Below are 17,643 nucleotides of genomic sequence, written 5' to 3' on the forward strand. Positions count from 1 at the left end.
TTTGAACCAAGTCTCCCCAGTGCCAGTTTGGCACTTAACCCCTATGCAGCATCGGCTCTCTGCAAAAGCAGAATTAAGGAAAGGAGTGTGCACTGCTGCATCTGCTTTGATAAAGGGGGTGCAGAACTCCTTCCTCTTCTTCCAAAAGCTCAGAAATGGAATGAAGTTTGTAACTAAGGAGGAGCCCAGCACTTCAAATGTTGATCCGGACAGCAAACGTAGCGTGGTGGTTAAGGCTGGGAGTTGAGAGAATCCAGTTCAAATGCAAGACGGCAGGCATCCAAACGGAGGCTGGACAGCCATTCGATGGGAGGCTTTAATTTGCATTCCTGTGCTGAGCAAGAAGACTTGAGGTCCTCAAGGACCACTTTCAATTCTAGGACTCTATAATTTAACGTTATACTAGATCAGTGTTTCTCAACCTTGGCAACTTGAAGAGGTGTGGACTTCAACTCCCAGAATTCCCCAGCCAGCATGGCTGGCTGGGTAATTCTGGGAGTTGAAGTCCACACCTCTTCAAGTTGCCAAGGTTGAGAAACACTGTACTAGACAGAGGGCAATGCTCCTGGTTTCACACTTCCAGAATGCCAACATTAATGAATGGTGATCAAGCGTAATAGACTATGCACGGCTTCACAAACAGTTGGCACATTCTGTTAGGAAAAGAAGATTGATTGCCAAATGGTTTTTATGCTTTTTAAGCGCAAGCAACAGGCACCAGCTGGAATTCTCTGTCAGAGAAAGCCAAGTTAATTCGCAAATCTAGAAGAGCCTACTCATTCCAGCACGGTCCACTGCAAAACCAGTTCCCTGTCACTCACAGGGGGAGAAGGACTGTACGCCATTCTAAAGCTACGTATTTGCGTCAAATGGATAACAGTTAAGAAATAGGCCACGAGAGCTTACAAACCGCAGGTGGATCAAGAGGCAAAGCTCCCAAAAAGGTTATTTAAAAAGCTGAATGCTTCAGACAACCAACCGACGCCTAAATGAAAATCTACACGTTATACTGATTCATGCAGAACTGACCAAATTCTTACAAGTCCTGTTGCTCCTGCTGCAGAAACTTCAGCTGCTGTGCAAAACCTGTCTATGTGTCAGGCCTAGCCCAAGGAACTCCAAGAGACCATGCAAATCCAGTCCAGCTATGTTTATTAGCTACAACCTCTAGCAAGAATCTTCCATGACTGAAACCCCAGTTCCCAAAGTCCTCCAGCCACAACAGTGTGAATTCCTCAGGGAGGTGCCAGTCTCATCCTCTTGTAGTTCCCACGCTCTTGCGGTGAGCTAAGAAAATGCTTATCTCCCTGAGCTTGGCCTTCATACTTCCATTCCATCACACTATGAAAGGTTCACCTTCCTTCACCCAAAGCAGAAGTTCACATTCCCTTAAACATCTGCTCAGAATTACTATTTAAGATAATATCCCCACATTGCCCAACTTCCAAACACGTTCCATGAAGTTCTTCCTTATTCTGCTTCTCCAGTACACTCACCACCCCCAATCTGGGGTCTTTGTTAGGAGGACATGAACTTGCCAGAACTTTTTCAGAGTCCTCCCACATCCACGTATATCTACCTGACTGGTTGCTCCTTATTCGGATGGCCTTGGCCTTAGCCAGCTCCAAGGCCGTGACCCACCGCTGCCGCTCCACTTCCGAGCTAGCTTTTAAATGGTACGTCCTTCCTCCGTTAGAAAGGATAATATTGCAAGAATCCTCTGTATCGATGTGAGCCGTGGACAAGTTGATGGTTCCTCGACAGGTGTGGGCCATTTCTGCTTGAGTCCTGCAAAAGCATCAAAGAGAGAATGTAAGGCTCTCACGTAGTTCCTACTGGAAAATACAACTCTCCCAATCATACTTTTCTCAGCCAGAAAAAAGATTCTTTTGCTATCGCACGGGGAAAATCCTTTCCAACCCGGGATCCAGAAACAGGGATCGTCAAATGCTGACTTCCTTTCATGGTGTGTTCCCAGGTTATGGCTTTGGGAATTTTTTTTTTTAATTCTTTTCAACCCAACTGAAGGTTGGAAAGAAACGATCCTGAAAGGTGTCCAGAAGTGCCTAAGTGTACTCTAGCCCAGTGCTTCTCAACCTTGGTAACTTTAAGCTGGCTGGGGAATTCTGGGAGTTGAAGTCCACACAGCTTAAAGTTGCCAAGGTTGAGAAGCACTGCTCTAACCTCTTTTCTCTGGGCAAAAACTGGAATAACCTCTGTTAAGAGCAGCAATGCATATAGACATTTGTAAGTATTGGCTCAAGCTGTGGCACTTGTTTCCATCCAGAATAGTAAAAAAACAAAAAAAAAATGCTATGTTGGACAAAGGCAGGTTCATTTGTCACTTAGTAGACATGCTAGATCTACCCTTCAGCAACTCTTAGCTCATTGCTCTCCACGAGCATCTTGCCATCTCTCCTCTTCTGCTGCAAAGGAAATAATCAAGTAGCAAGTTTGGGCAAGTGAATGGGATTTCAGTGTCCTACCAAGTAATAAGATGTCACCTTGGCTCCCTTCAATTAACAACTCCCCTCACTATAAAAAATATCTACCAGTTCAGAGTTAAAGACTTTTAAGTTGAGTGTGAATGTAGTTGAGGCCGCTGGCCGTTGTTGAAGGCAAGTTTCAAAATATTCCCTACAGTTCACGTCTTTGGGTAGAACAGATGTGAGAGAGGCCTCTTGAATTTGCTTCATCATCCTATTTCTGCAGGGCGTTGGGACCGATGAGAATTGTTATAAAATCAATTTTCTTCTGTGGTCTACTAGGGATAATGTTCCCAGGGCTACTGAGAGATTTACCTGGTTTGCAGCTTCTAGGGAGAAATCTGTTTGTGTTCATGCTTGCAAACACAACGTCAGGTGAACATATATTTGCACCTTGTCCTGACCTGCTTATTTGTATTATTTTATTTTTGTAACTCAGTTTATGATGATGTAAGAGAACAGGTTTCATCTGACACCCCTCTATCCTACATGTGTTAGCCATCTTTTCTGTTTTTCTAATAAAACTGCTTGAGTGTTTCCAAGCTTTCAACAGGAGTTGAGCTCAGTCCAAGGGAGTCTAGTCTTTAATGAAGTTAATTGCTCTATTTTTGTACCTAGTATATTGTGCGCTATCAGAGCATGCTTTGATCTTGTTGATGTAGCTGTGCTGTGGTTCAGATATGAGCTTTAATTTACAAAACTGTCTCCCATCTCGGTGTGTGGTAGCTGTTAACCACCGGACTGGCTGTTTTGTTGATCTCCTCTGTGGTCCTCCTTGGAGCTGACAAACAGACTTTGTTTCAAGGGTGATGTTCAGAGGGATATTTAAGTATTTCCTGCCGAAATGTTTTCATGCCCCACAGTAGTAGTTGAATCTGCCCTTTTAAGCCCTGGGTGTTTTGTTTGCAGCTGCCTTAACTTACTCTGCAGGTGAGTTTCTAGGAATTTATTAGCCTGTTTTAAAAGATTAAAGAGATGTAGCTTAGGGGAATAAAGGACAATTAGGTTTAAAGCCAATATCAACACTATTCTGTGTTGTGTCTGTTTCAGGCAATCCCTATTCTGACAACTGATGTACCATTTAAACAATGGCAGAAAGATGTACCTAAATTTGTATGGCAAGGGAAAAAACCACAAGTTAAATATAAGGTACTACAAGATGCGAAGGAAAGAGCAGCATTGGGCTTACCAGACTTGAAACTATATTTTGCTGCCTGCTGTTCCGTTTGGATGAAAGAAATAGGTGATTGGATTTATAAAGCCATGATCTGAGATTTGGGTGGCATCGATATCTTTGGTATGATAAAGCCAAGGTGAAAGTAGACTTTAAAAATCATTATGTCAGACAGGCTATTCTTAGAGTATGGAATAAATATAAACTTAGATTTTGCCCAAAAACGCCTTTGTGGCTTTCAGTGCAAGAAGCATTTTATAGACGAGAAATGGTAAGTGAACATAAATGGTTAACTGACTGTGATATACTAGAATTCTCTCAAGGGGATTGTAAAATGAAATCAAGAGAAGATTTGACAACAGAAGGGTATTTTTGTCAAAGGTTCTTTTATGTACAATTATCAGAAAGGCTTAAAGTGGATAAAAGATTTTATGGTTTTGAACAATATAAGATTGAGTTTGAAATAGAACTATGTACTAATGATGAACATGTTATTGCTAAAAATGTATAAACTTCTGTTGAAATATGAGCCAGAAGAACAAGTGAAAGAATATATGATAAAATGGGCTAAAAAGTTTGCTGGAAGTGGGGGGGATCTCAAAACAGGCCATGCCCAACTCCATTTCAAGATTGCAACTTCTCAGCAACCCAAGAACAGGCCTTTAAGACATCAGAACGCTTCTGGTGTGATTAGAAGAGGATGCTTCAGGGATGGGCCATTTTTTGACCTTGTTGTAACATTTTGCCCACCTCTGCTTTGATGAGGAGAAATGGCAAAACCTGGAACTCTGGACATTTTCAAAGTGTTTCCTGTTTGCTCTGATCCCATGCTGTGTTGTCCTCTCTCTACAGTAGCACTTTGAAAAATAATAAAGCTTTATGCAAAGATAAAAGTTAAACTATCCTTTGACTCCTGGTGGCTTCAAGAACATGTCCAGTTTCCGGGAAACAGTTTGCTACTGCCTTCTCCCATCTAGCCTTCAGCCCTGAGATTTGCTGGTGTTCCCTCTTCCAATTTCTAATGAGTCCCAACCCTGCTTAGCTCTTGAAGATCAGACAAGGATGGATGAGTATAACAATTAGTTGTGTCTTCATTGTAAGGTGCCTTAGGTCTGTCACTGTAGAAACAGACAGTCTTTTTTTTCCCAGTGGGATCTGTAATGTTGACATTAACATAACTGAAACTGATGGTTGATGTTCATCAACCAGGTTTTTTTTGGTCATAGAACTGCTTCATACTCCCCATTTCAAATACATTTAATTGTGGTTGTTGTTGAAGAACATGAGATTTGGGCTGCATCTTATAACTTTCTTCTTCGTAGTGCCTCTGTGGTTCAGCTGAGTCCTGCATTACTTAATTCAGATAAAAAGAGGTTACCATAGCAATTGCAGGATTTCTTGCTGGGTTATATAACTTCATGGAGGGGGAGCTTTGATCTTCCTCATATGGGCTACCAATTACAAACAACCTACTAAACCTACTTTTATCCCGTTTCCCATTTCAATTTATTTAATCAGGTTTTATCCCACTTCCCATATCCATAATGATATCCTGGTGTTCATTAAAACAACCCTATGAAATACAAAGCAAGTAATAATTTATCAATTAAACAGCTGTATTTAAATGTATTAAACATGAATTCTTATTCTGTCATTTTCTGTCCTTTGATGTGTTGTCAGTCTTTCTCTTGGATGGCTGGTCAAAGTCTTAATACATTTTGTGAAAAGTGATTTCATAGGAAGAGACGAAGCACCAATTTCACACGTTGCCCTACAGCACAGTTTGTTTAATCACAATCGGTTGACACTGGGGTCGTACATCAAACTACGTCTGACAAAACGATATGAATGTCTTATCTCTCCAAGGAAGATGGAAGGGACTGGATCCAGAAGGGCTCTGTGGATTTACAGATTTCAGTGGAACAAGTTGCTGGACCAGGTAGGGCTGCTGAAAAGTTGACCTCCCACCCTGCTCCCCAGTTCCTAAAGAGGGGAGATTCCTGGCAGGGAAACCAGTAGATGCAATGCTGTCTACACAGAGTTAATGGTTGGGTTAATATGGGTGCTGCTGCCAGGCTCAGTGGCAGTGTTTCTCAACCTTGGCAACTTTAAGACGGGTGGACTTCAACTCCCAGAATTCTGGAAGTTCTGGGAGTTGAAGTCCACCCATCTTAAAGTTGCCAAGCTTGAGAAACACTGGATTAGAAGGTGCCTACAGCCTCGACCCCATTGGTCAGCTCCTTGCCTCTGATTCCTGGACTTTCAGCTTTCCTGGGATGACCTCAGGACCCTCTGGTTTGCTTAATCCTTTTGACTCCAAGTTTGTCCTGGTTTCCTGTTTCTCGACCTTGACTCTGGAAATAGCGCTTTCCTCAAACGGATGAGATCTTGAATTCTATATATCCTTGTAAGACTTTTCCTGCTGACTTTAGCCCATAAAACAGACTGTAAATGTGTCTACACAACATTCAGACCCTAAACCACACAAGCCACATTATAGGCTGTACAAACGGGACTGCCATCTACAAGCAGCCTGTGCATCGATCTGGATTCAAAGGGGAGGTGGTGACTTGGAGCGCCCATTGAGTGTGCATGTCTTACTTGTTGGCTCATCTTTTTTTTCCCTGATACTGAGAAATGTCGCTTCCTTAAGGAGGTCCTGCAGGTGCAACAGGAGCACTTCTACATGCTCCAAATCACCTTTCCGACTTGGAATCTGGATTGCTACAAAGTACAGATTCAAAACTGGATTACTACAAAGGAGTCCAGTTGTCTACACTAGTGAACGAGTCAATGGCTTTCCAGCATAACCGAGATTAGTGGAAATGGATTCTGGATCTGAACTTTCTGTGGACAACACCGACCTGCAGCCTTGAAGCTTTGAAGATTTTTCATTGTATTTTGAAGATTAAAATATGAATTTGCTCTTACTGTTTCAAGGGAGAAAGGGCATGGGTTGCATTTTATGACTGTGGGGCTTAGTGACAGAGTTGCCGGTCCCAGTTACCGTTGTTATGCAAGGACTACCTGTACTTATAAGCACATGCATACACATAGTTTACTTTTGCCTTTGGGCTTTTTTGGAAAGACAAAACCATTAGGCCAGTGTTTCTCAACCTTGGCAACTTTAAGATAGGTGGACTTCAACTCCCAGAATTCCCCAGCTGGCTGGGGAATTCTGGGAGTTGAAGTCCACCTATCTTAAAGTTGTCAAGGTTGAGAAACTGCATTAAGCAATGAATTTCGGAAAGCCTTAGCTCTGAAATTAAAGTATCACACATTTATAAATGTCCATACCTGTTTGTTTGTTTTGTAAATGTATATAGCCGCCCATCTCACATATGTGACTCTGGGCAGAGAACAAAGTTAAAAAAGAAGAGTACAACAAATAATGAAAAAAAATAACAAAAAGCAGTAAAACCATTAAAACCATGAAACGTAAATATGCAGGAGAGCACAGTCAGGGTCCCTAACAATGTTTGAAACAAGCTTCTTGGAGAGACCTAGACAACCGCCCAGATGTGCTGGGAGTCAGACAGCATATAAATTCAATAAATTGTTATTATTATTAAGAGCAAGTTGCTGATAAACAGTATTTAGTGAAGGAATACCCTCTTCTTTTGCTTAGATAATGCCCACAAAGTGAAAATGTACTTAATTGTGTGCTTCGTAGAAGAAATATGTGCTACTCTTTTCCTGTTGTGCCATCAGCTGACTGCTCCACCTTGTCGATGTGACTGTGGGTCATCTGACTTCCTATTTTTTGCCCTGCCAGAAAGCTGGATCATTGATCTGACTGAACTTGGCAGCTCCGATCTTGTTTCGTAGCTTCATTCTAAAATGTATGTACAATCCATTTTATGCAATAAGTGCATTAGCAAAATAAGGTCTCCTTACTTTTCTCCCTCCTGAGTGCATAAGCTGTCAAAATTCAATTCACAGTGTTGGTGTGTGATGGAATGGAATTATGAAGGCCAGGCTCAGGGAGATAAACATTTTCTTAGCTCGCCGCAAGAGCGTGGGAGGTACAAGAGGATGAGGCTGGCACCTCCCTGAGGAATTCACACTGTTGTGGCTGGCTGACTTGGGAGCTGGGGTTGAGTCTGGGAAGATTGATGTCAGGCCTAGCCCAAGGAACTCCAAGAGACAATGCAAATTCAGTCCAGCTATGTTTATTAGCTACAACCTCTAGCAAGAATCTTCCCAAACGGAAACCTCAGCTCCCAAGTAATGCCAGCCACAACATTGTGAATTCCTCAGGGAGGTGCCAGCCTCATCCTCTTGTAGCTCCCACGCTCCTCCAGCGAGCTAAGAAAATGTTTATCTCCCTGGGCCTGGCCTACATAATTCCATTCCATCACACGGTGGCACCCAAAGGTATTGCAAACCTATACAAAATGACCGATGCATTTACTTCCTGGCAGTCAAAGGTTTGTATTGTGCGAGACTTGTCGAAAAAGCTAAATAATCTTATGCTCATTCACACTGACATTTTAAATCATAATTAATACTAATACAGTACTTCTCTCTTTTTAATCTTCAGTGGTCTAAATTATCTAAATATTAGACTGTTAATCTTTAGTCAATACTATACAAATATCATGGTATCAAAATAATATAAAGTATTATGTATGTTTTACAACAGTATGATAAAAAAAGACTTGTGAGACATAGGGAGTGTCTAAAGAAGCTCTTATCAAATAAATAAGGCTAGAGAGTGGCAAAAAAATATTTTAATAGGTCAGAAATGCCAATGATTAATCTGGGATGTTTTGCAAGCTTCCTACAATGTACGTACTGCTGCTGCTTTTGGTAACTCTGTAAATATTTCAGTTTTTCCTTTCTGGTTGAAAAAATCAAGCCTGTTCAAGCTTGGATTCTTTACACAGATTCTGCTGATTTCTTGGCAGTTTGTAGCACAGCCTTCATTGTCTCAAGAAGTGGCAAAAATGTGTACAGAGCTCTGTAAACATCTGTGCCCACTTTTTTGGGCATGCTCTTGCTGATTAGAGATCATCGTAAATTATTTATCATCCCCAGAATTCAAAGACAGCACTGTATGACCAGTTGCGCCAGGCATTGGCAGCTAAGTCTACAAAACGAAATGACAGAGTTCAGACTTTGGAGGCAACATGGGTCTTTTGAATGAAATAATTTTATTGAGCTTTCAAAACATAGCAATTGATCTTTCTGAACAAAGCATGGCATACACTACATAAAGATGTTACTGTTGTATAAAAGTCTGTACACGCTAAAAGAAAAAAAGGGAGCCTGCAGTATCATAAACTGCGCTAAGAAAAGGAAAAATCCTATATTAGGGTGCTTGGAAAAACAAAGAGGGGAAAAAAAGAGGATCTGGAGATGAGGAGATATGTTAGAGGAGGAAGGAAGAAGCCACGACATCATTAAGATGACTTGGGAATTGAAGCTAACAATGCAACCAGTGGTTAAGCAGTGGTTTTGGAGAACAGGGTTCACACGGACATCTGTGGCCTTGAACATAGAGGTAGGTGCCAAAGATACAAGGAAAGGTTGGCTTAACTCAATTGGTGTCTTCCGGGTGATTTAGTTCTACATCTTCCATTAGCCCCAGCCAGACTGACCAATATTGTGGAGTATGTAACTGGGAGGACTTCAATTAATTTTACAAACCTGGGACTTTGGCTTGTCACCCTTTTTACAAGCCAAGTCTTGTCTGGGTTCAACGTTTACTTCTGTATGGAGAACCACCAAGCTGGAATCCCTCTTTAGAAGGTACTAAACAAACTCTCTGTGTTTTCTTTAGCAACCAGGCGAATAAACAGATACAAAGCAGGAACAATCAAGTTGTACTGAATGTCTAACACACAGCTCATCTGCAAGGATTGGTGAGATTGTGGCTTGTTCTGTGTGAATATGGCTTCTTTCTCTGACAAACAAAATATCAATAAAACATTAAATATTTTAAAAAAATTAAAATGCACACAATTAGGTCTGGGTGAGGAAAAAACCCACAGCTTGCTTATGTGGTGTTTATACATCTCCATCTATAATCTTGAAATAGATTACATAAACATTTAAATCAGTATTTATACTCCAAAAGACTTTTACACAGGCCAAAATAATCTGTGGGGAATTACTTTGTTGATACAAGTAGAAAAAGAAGATCGAATCTGAATAAAACCATCCTTAATTAAAGGATTTTTCTATACCCTTTGCTGCTGTGTTTATTTTTCAGTCAGTGCCATTTTGCCCATATTTAAAAACCGTTGATTCCTTCCAAAAAGATGTCCTGTCGTTGCCCAGTGTTTGGGAACGGCAAATCCAAAAATGGAATACATACCTTCTATGAGGTCGGCATCAAATTAACCATTTGTTATCCATGATCCCGCTCAGGATGAGCCTATTGACACAGAAGGGCCTGACTTGGAGACAGGTCCACCCACGCACCCAGCTGCTCTTTGATGAAATGCTTTGGTTTTGTCTGTAGGATCCCAGAATTCATTATAATGGGTTGCTGGCAGGACATCTGCACTTAAATCATTCAGGCCCTTGGCACTGCTTGAGCAAAGAGGAGTTCCAGTCTTCCCAGAAGAGTCTGAAGGACAAAAGAGCCTTTGAAGAGGAACTGGATTCAGCTTTGCTCAAGCATCTTGGCTGACAAGGTCACTCAAGCCCCAGGCGAGGTCCAGTTCTGAGCAGGAGAAAGGAGCTTACTTCTTGGGGCTTGCTCTTGAAACAGATTTGCATGCCCAGAATCTGACAGGTAGTTGGAGAAGCTGCAATGTGCTTATTGGAATAAATATAAAGGTAGGTGCTCTGGTCCTGATCTACAAATTAGACAGGTGTCCCTTCCCTTCCCTTCCCTTCCCTTCCCTTCCCTTCCCTTCCCTTCCCTTCCCTTCCCCTTCCCCTTCCCCTTCCCCTTCCCCTTTCCCCTTCCACACTGCATTCTGTTGGATTTCACTTTTACAAACCATACTGCATTGTAAGCATGACGGTAATGCCAGTGCAAACCATAAAAAGAGAACCATTGTTTTCAGCAGTGAACATAGACCAGTATTCATGGAATGGCTCTGAAGACGGAAGGAGTGCCCTCCAGAATGCGGTGGCACGGGCAGTGATGGACATGCCGCAGTGTGCCTGTGTGACACCCCTGCTCTGGAAGCTGCATGGGTTGACAGTGGGCTTCCATGTGCAATTCAAGGTGCTAGTATCACCTATAAAGACTTTCATGGCATAGGGCCTGGTTATTTGAGGAATCATGTTTTTCATTTTATGCCTGTCTGGCGAGACTGGGCAGAAAGGGCGCACTTCGGGTCCCTTTAGTTGAACAATGTCATCAGACCTTGGAAGCATGTCTTCTCTCTCACAGCAACTTGCCTCTGGAACAGAATCCCCCTAGAGATCCACATGGCTCCTACTCGACTGATGTTCCTGAACATCTGCCTGTTCTTCCAGGCCCTGGGATAGCGTAGAGAGCCACAGAGATGACCTTTTCAGGTTCTCAAGGCCCACTGAGGAAGGCCAGGTCAGGAAACTGACCCCACAGGTTAGACTGGAATTTTATTGCTATTGGTCAGCCTAGTGTTTCTCAACCTCAGCAACTTTAAGATGGGTGGACTTCAACTCCCAGAATTCCCCAGCCAGCATGCTGGGAGTTGGAGTCTACCCATCTTAAAGCTGCTGAGGTTGAGAAACACTGGGCTAGAGTAACAAAATCTGAAAACCTGACTGTGTTTTCCTTCCCTCCCTCTTTATCACCCAAACAGTTAGGGTGGACCCTGTTCTAGTTTCTTTTTCATACTTTCCCAGGCTCTAAGCATGTTTTGTAACTGTCACTGCATAGTTTCTCCAAAGTTATCTCTGGTTCTTTGCAGGTAGGGTGATTGCTCAGCCCCTGCAAGTTTTTATTTCATTACAGACAGTCCTCTACTTACAAACTTTCAAGTTATGAACTTTTACCAATATGAACAAACTTGGCTGCAACTCCAACCTAGAAGGTCCCGGAAGACAGGAGAAGGAGGGAAAGGGTTAGTTTATGGTACACTGCATACTTATGCTTGGTAGCAATGTCGCACAAGAGAGGCATGTTTTTTATACTGGGTTGGACTTACAAACAAAATGGACTTACGAACAGCCTCTTGAACCATAACCTGTCCATAAGTAGAGGACTGTACTACAAATCAATTTCTCGTCTGGATGCACGTGGTCTATTTCTCTGTTTTTTACATGTATCTTGCCTACAGGCTATAGGTGGTTGGGCCTAACTTGCATGGAAACTGGAACTTTAGGGTACATTTGCTTTCTCGGACATTAGGGACACGAGAACACAGCCTCTGTACCTATATTTATTTTTATTCACGAGCCAATAAATGCTGTTATCTCCGCACTGAACCAGTGGGTTTTGTTTGTTTTTGTGAGATGCTTGAAGCCAAATAAATTGTGCCTTTATTGTTAAACAGAATCCAGTGCTCTGGTATTGCTTAGGTTCTGTAAGAGTTACAATAGAGATGCAAATTCCTGGCTACTAAAACGCCTGTAATCTCCAAATTTCTTGGGCACTGTGCCTGTCTTTATTGGAGCTTAGAAAAATAAATTTGGGACAGAAACTTTGCATTGCCCATTTCTAGGAATACAAAGCTTCCTGCAAAAATGAGCTTAAGATACGTGCAGGCCCTAGATTAATTTGGCACTATCTCCATAAATTGGCGGAGCAGCTGGTTGTCCATATCTTGAACAGTCTGTAATGTTTAGCAGTCAGGGTTGTGGCATTTTTGGAAGGTTTTCTGTGGCACGTGTACAAAGTTTTTTGAATAGGGATTGCACAGACTGCGGACCAAACGGAGAACCTCTTCTTCCTCCGCGTCGTATCTTAGTGGGAATCAGTTCACAAGGGCGACTGCACACATACCATCCTTAGGCCCGAGCCCAGACAGGCCAATGTCTTCTTTGTAGGCAAGTTAGGTAGGGAGATGCTAGCTAAATACTCCCATCAGAACAATATTGGTGTGTGAATATTGGGGGAGCTTTGGGGTATAATTTCACCACCCTAGTTTTTCTTTGCCAAAAAGCACCAACGGCTTTCAGTCGTGTCAGGAATTCTGCGACAGATATAAAATAAACCAATCACTGATGTCCCTTTCACATACGTGTTTTTATTAACGCTGTGTTCGTGCGCATGTGCAATAAATACTGAAACTTCACCTCCAGCTACTGTAAATCCGCAGTGTATTCCTGCCGTTAACAGAGCTTGAAACTTGCTTTAAAACACACCCAGGCAGAAATTCTCAACGACACACATTCTGTGTGCGTCTGTAACTGGCAGCCCGCGGCAACCTGGCCTAGCTGCTTAATGCTTCTATTGCAGTCTACTAAATTGTACTTTTCCTTGCATAGTTTCTCTTGCGTAGTTGAGTTTCTCTTCTGCAGGCCATTGGGTGCATTTCTGCCTCGTGCAGGGCATCTTTTGCGCACGGATGCTTTGGGGAGGGGTGTTGGGAAGAAGTGGTGTAATCTGGAAATAGGTTGAATTCCTAGGCTGTAAAGTGCTTTTTAGTGTCTGGTGTTTTCGAAGGTTTTGAGAGCCGCAGGGTGCAGTTTTTAAAGAAGCTGCATTTGCAGTTTCTTAGTGCTGTTGGAGAGGAAGCAAGGAGAACCTGTTCCTGGCTGCTGAGAGGAGTATAGCCAAGGGCCTTGCTTTTCTCCCTGAGCCTGTTAATCACCTCATTTGAAAACACTGAAAGGATATCTTCCTTCTCCAGAGTCCTTGAGCCCCCGTGGGATGTGATATGGTTAGAAATGACTCAAAGCTGTCAGCCCCATGAGGTAGACCAGACCAGAAAATCAACTCCGCAGGTAGCCCAAAACTACTTTGATGGAGATGGGCTACAATAGCAGAATCTCGCAAGTCTGATTGTGCTGGTCCTCCTTCCCCCTCTTATACTACCGTGAATTAGGGAGGTCTCTCTCTGAGCCACTTCCAAATGTTCTCTGGATGTTCTGGCCTTAAAAATGCTTCATCCCCTTTTGCCTAGGAAACAGTTCCTGCGTATCTCCATCAAGGTCATCTTCCTTCCCTTCTCCAAAAGCTCTCTCCGTGGAATGTAGGGACTCTCAAAGAGTCGGTGCTTGGGGTGCAGGCATTTCTCTGACCTTGCGCATGGCTGAAAGTTGTATCCCCCCCTCTCTTTCCCACCGCCATCAATCCACATGGCTTGGAAAAAGTCCTTCTTTTGCTGTGCGTGTGTCACCACCAACTGGGGGTGCAAGGGATCCTACCTCTGTCCTTTACTATGGAATGACTTGGTGTAGGGTCAAAGTATTCTGGATTCTGTAGGTCTCTTATTCCAGATTTCCTGCTGCCCTTCCAGGTTATTCTGCGTGTGCCCTTGCTTCCATGCCATAGTCAGCTTCAGGGTATGCTTGGGCACTGAACTTAGCATCCAACAACATCCCCCCAATTGTTTTGATCTCTTTTGTATTTTAGATTCTTTGGATGATGAACTAGCATGTTGCAACATCAGCATCAAAGACTACTTCCAGCAATTCTTATGGCTCTACACACACCTCTGTGTTTTTAGAAAACAAAATGGAAGGTGGCTTTAGCTCAGGTATGTCCACCTGTCCAGTCAAAAGTTCAGGAGATGGTAGAAAGGATCCTGGAAAAGTAGAAGGATAGTGGGCACTGATGCCCACCATGCCAGCCATTCTGTGATAGTATCCATAATATGTTCTCAAAATTTCAAATCTGCCCACTGGTCCAGAAAGGCTGGGAGCTTCCAGTTAAGAGTATCCACCATTGTTTGTCGCTTCAGCACAAGCAGAATGTGCTTCGGATTGGTTCATGGTGGTGGTGATGTGCACATGATGCTCTGTCTTGCTGTGTGGAATCCCCAAAATGGAATAACTGAAATGCTGACAGGCAGTTTATATTCCCCCACTAAACAGTGTGCATAATGCTTTAGTATTGGGAGATAATATGCACGTGCACACGCATTCTCTCTCTTTGTAAGACGGGCCTCTGGATACGTTTTGGAGGAAGGCTGGTTAATTCCTTGCCCAAATTTTCCCATCCTAATCTCCTCTTGTAGTTTAATCAGGGGAAATATGTTGGTGGAATAGTTGCAAATCTGCCAGTGTCGTCCTATTATGCAACTGCTGACCTGGAAAATACTGGCACATTTGCAGCTGAAGGGCACCTTTATGGTTATGTCTGTATCAGTCCTGATTTCTGGGGGATCGTGGGGAAGCCTCACTGCAGACCCTCCCGGATATAGGTGGAATGCATTTATTAGAAAAGGTACTACTGTGCTCAATTTTGTTGAAAAGTGCTTTTTCTTAAACAAATCCAAACCCTCCTCCTCCTCCTTTAGAAAACAAGCATATTAACTTAAGATGGAAAGCCACTCACTTCGGTATGTTCTGAAAATGATTTCAGGTGAGAAGAATATGCATATATGCAAAAAAAAAATTTAAACATCCAAGAAAGGCTTAAGTAGACGATGGCAGCTTGCTCAATACTAACATCTAGGCACTTTGCAAAACAGCATTTGAAGGATTCCCAGTTTTGGGGCTGGTGGCCCACGGGAATTTGGAGATCTGCCACAGGCACTCACATATGGACATGGCCATTCACAAAGCAGCAGTTAGGACAGAAGGCCAACAGACGAAACGGCTCCAGTCGGGAGATTCCACCTTTCTCCTTTACTTTATACTAGTTTCCATTAGTTTTTATCCTCTTTTTAAAAAGTGTTAATATAAATTGTATATTTAAAAAAGGAGACTCCGCCTTTCCCCTTTTTCCGGGCATGTGGGCAGAGACGGTGGCAGAGCGTTTTTAATTTGTAAGGGTTCTGTAAGGGTCTCTTTGGGGCACATGGGCCTTATGGGAAATAAAGGTGACCCTTGAGGCTGGTGCTCTGCTTTGCAACAAGGGTGCTTCCCAGTTAATATTTTTAGAAACAAAAAGATGGAAAGATGATCAAAGCATCTTTGACTGTTGCCAGTCACTTTAAAAGCTCTGTTGATGCCCAATGAGTTTGGTCAGGCTGTTTTCAGCAAGGATTCCTTCCTTTCTCCAATTCAAATGCACGTTTAGGATGGCTGATACACCCTCTTGACAGCAAAGGTAGCTTGGTGGGGTTTGGAAAGGCCCTTTTTAAATCCTGTGAGGTTTCTTTGCCTGTTTTTTTTTTTAATTAACTATGAAAAACCTTCTTGGAGGGGGAGTCTTCTTAGCAATTCCTTTCAAGCTGACTACTGATTCATAGACCTCGTCCATAAAATATTTTAAGCTGGGTTGGGGTCTGTGTGGTTTTAGCTTAACATCTTCTGCAAACAAACTTCTTCACTGTGGGTTGCAGTGCAGCGTGTAAACCTAGCCAATTGTGGTTTATTTTAAACCATAAAGATGTATCTGGCAGCACTCGGACAAGTCACCTGTCTTCACATTACACTTGATGCTGTCTCGCTTTCTGGTTGTTTTCTGAGTTTTTTGTTTGTTCTGATATTTTGCTTTTCTGTCTTTCTATTGAGATTTTATGTGGTTATTAGGACTGGTTCCAACCTGGTTGTAGTTGAAATTTTAATTCTTGTTTTATGGTAAGCTCCAAGGGTTGCTTTGGTTAAGTAGGGTAGAGGTTTGATTAATAAATTAGTATCAGGCAGCCCTCTTGTCAGAATTTTATCTGCCAGTCTGTAAGCCAAGAGGGGGACTGTTGAGGTTCCCCTACCCCTCGAGAAGCGCACGGGGTATCTTCTCATTGGTAGCCCCACATGTATGGCCCCTACCCTTCTTACATTCCACACGCAATAAAATCTATCCTATCTGAACAAACCTTTGGCCTTAGTTGAGGCAAAGGTGTCCATCAGGAGTTTTTGGAGTATTACTGGCTGATCTAGAGCACTGTTTCTCAGCCTTGACAACTTTAAGATGGGTGGACTTCAACTCCCAGAATCTGGGAGTTGAAGTTCACCCATCTTAAAGTTGTCAAGGCTGAGAAACAGTGATCTAGATAGTCAATGTATTACAGTAGAATATTCCTTACCTTAGTAGAATATTCCTTAGAATACTGTCAATGTATTACAGTAGAATATTAAATTACCTTAATATTCCTTATCTTAAAGTTGTCAAAGCTGAGAAACAGTGATCTAGACAGTCAGTGTATTACAGTAGAATATTCCTTACCCAGCAGCTGTATTGAAAAAGGAAAAGAAGTCCCTCTGTGCTTTGAAGTCAGTTATTAGGTCAATCTCTTGACCTTTTAAAAGAAAGGTGTTGAGTTCCCTTGCAGAAACATCCATCAGGGTTTCTTTTTTCAATTCCAAAGCATTTTATTCAGGAAAAAGATATTAAATTACAAGACAGCCTACCTACACAAATTCAAGACACATTTTGCCCACCACATCCTCAGAAGAACCTCAGCAGAAGAAACCAGATATTGCTGAATTTGCCCTCAGGCTATCCTGAGGTGAGGAATTGCGACACGTGCACAAAGGTCCACCACAGCTCCTTCCACGTCCCTCTCCTTGGGCCACGATTTCCCACCACCAAAACTTTGGGTTTAAGGGCTTTACAAGGCCCTTTGTATTGGGATGTGGGTGGCCCAAGGCTTCTGCCCCAAAGTCCTACATGAGGTCTCCGCTGTCTAGCCGTCCCTAGGTGGCTTTGGGACTGGATCACTGGAAAAAGAGATCGCAGGGATGCCAAATCCCACACCTTCAAGAAAGACAAGGACAGGCTACGATTCTCCCATCCACACGCACTGCCTTCTCCTTCCCACTGGTTTCAGACTGCTACTAGACACCATCTGAGACCAGCACGTCTCGTCTGCCGCTTCTTGGGGATCTTCACGTTCCCAGCCTCCAATGTGCCATGCCACAGAGTGCCAGATTACACAAGCAGTTCCCAAATGTGAAGCAAAGGCAAATATTATGATACTACGAGGCTAAGTGTTAAGTTACTTGCTTGACAAATTTGGCAAGTTATCCTCTCTCTCTCTC

General features: G+C 42.7%; 1 protein-coding gene across 1 annotated transcript in view; it reads right to left on the bottom strand.

Annotated features, from left to right (window-relative positions):
• OSBP2 (oxysterol binding protein 2) overlaps positions 1-17,643 on the bottom strand; it is a 126,354-nt gene that overhangs the window by 101,611 nt on the left and 7,100 nt on the right. Inside the window, exon 2 of the mRNA XM_088143863.1 lies at positions 1,580-1,788. Coding sequence (XP_087999989.1) covers positions 1,580-1,788 — 209 coding nt within the window. The remainder of the gene's footprint in view (positions 1-1,579; positions 1,789-17,643) is intronic.

This window comes from Python bivittatus, unplaced genomic scaffold (genome assembly GCF_059951505.1).
Source record: "Python bivittatus isolate LINGU-HERP-01145 unplaced genomic scaffold, Pbiv_v1 ctg000390_np1212, whole genome shotgun sequence".
NCBI classification, from domain to species: domain Eukaryota; kingdom Metazoa; phylum Chordata; class Lepidosauria; order Squamata; family Pythonidae; genus Python; species Python bivittatus.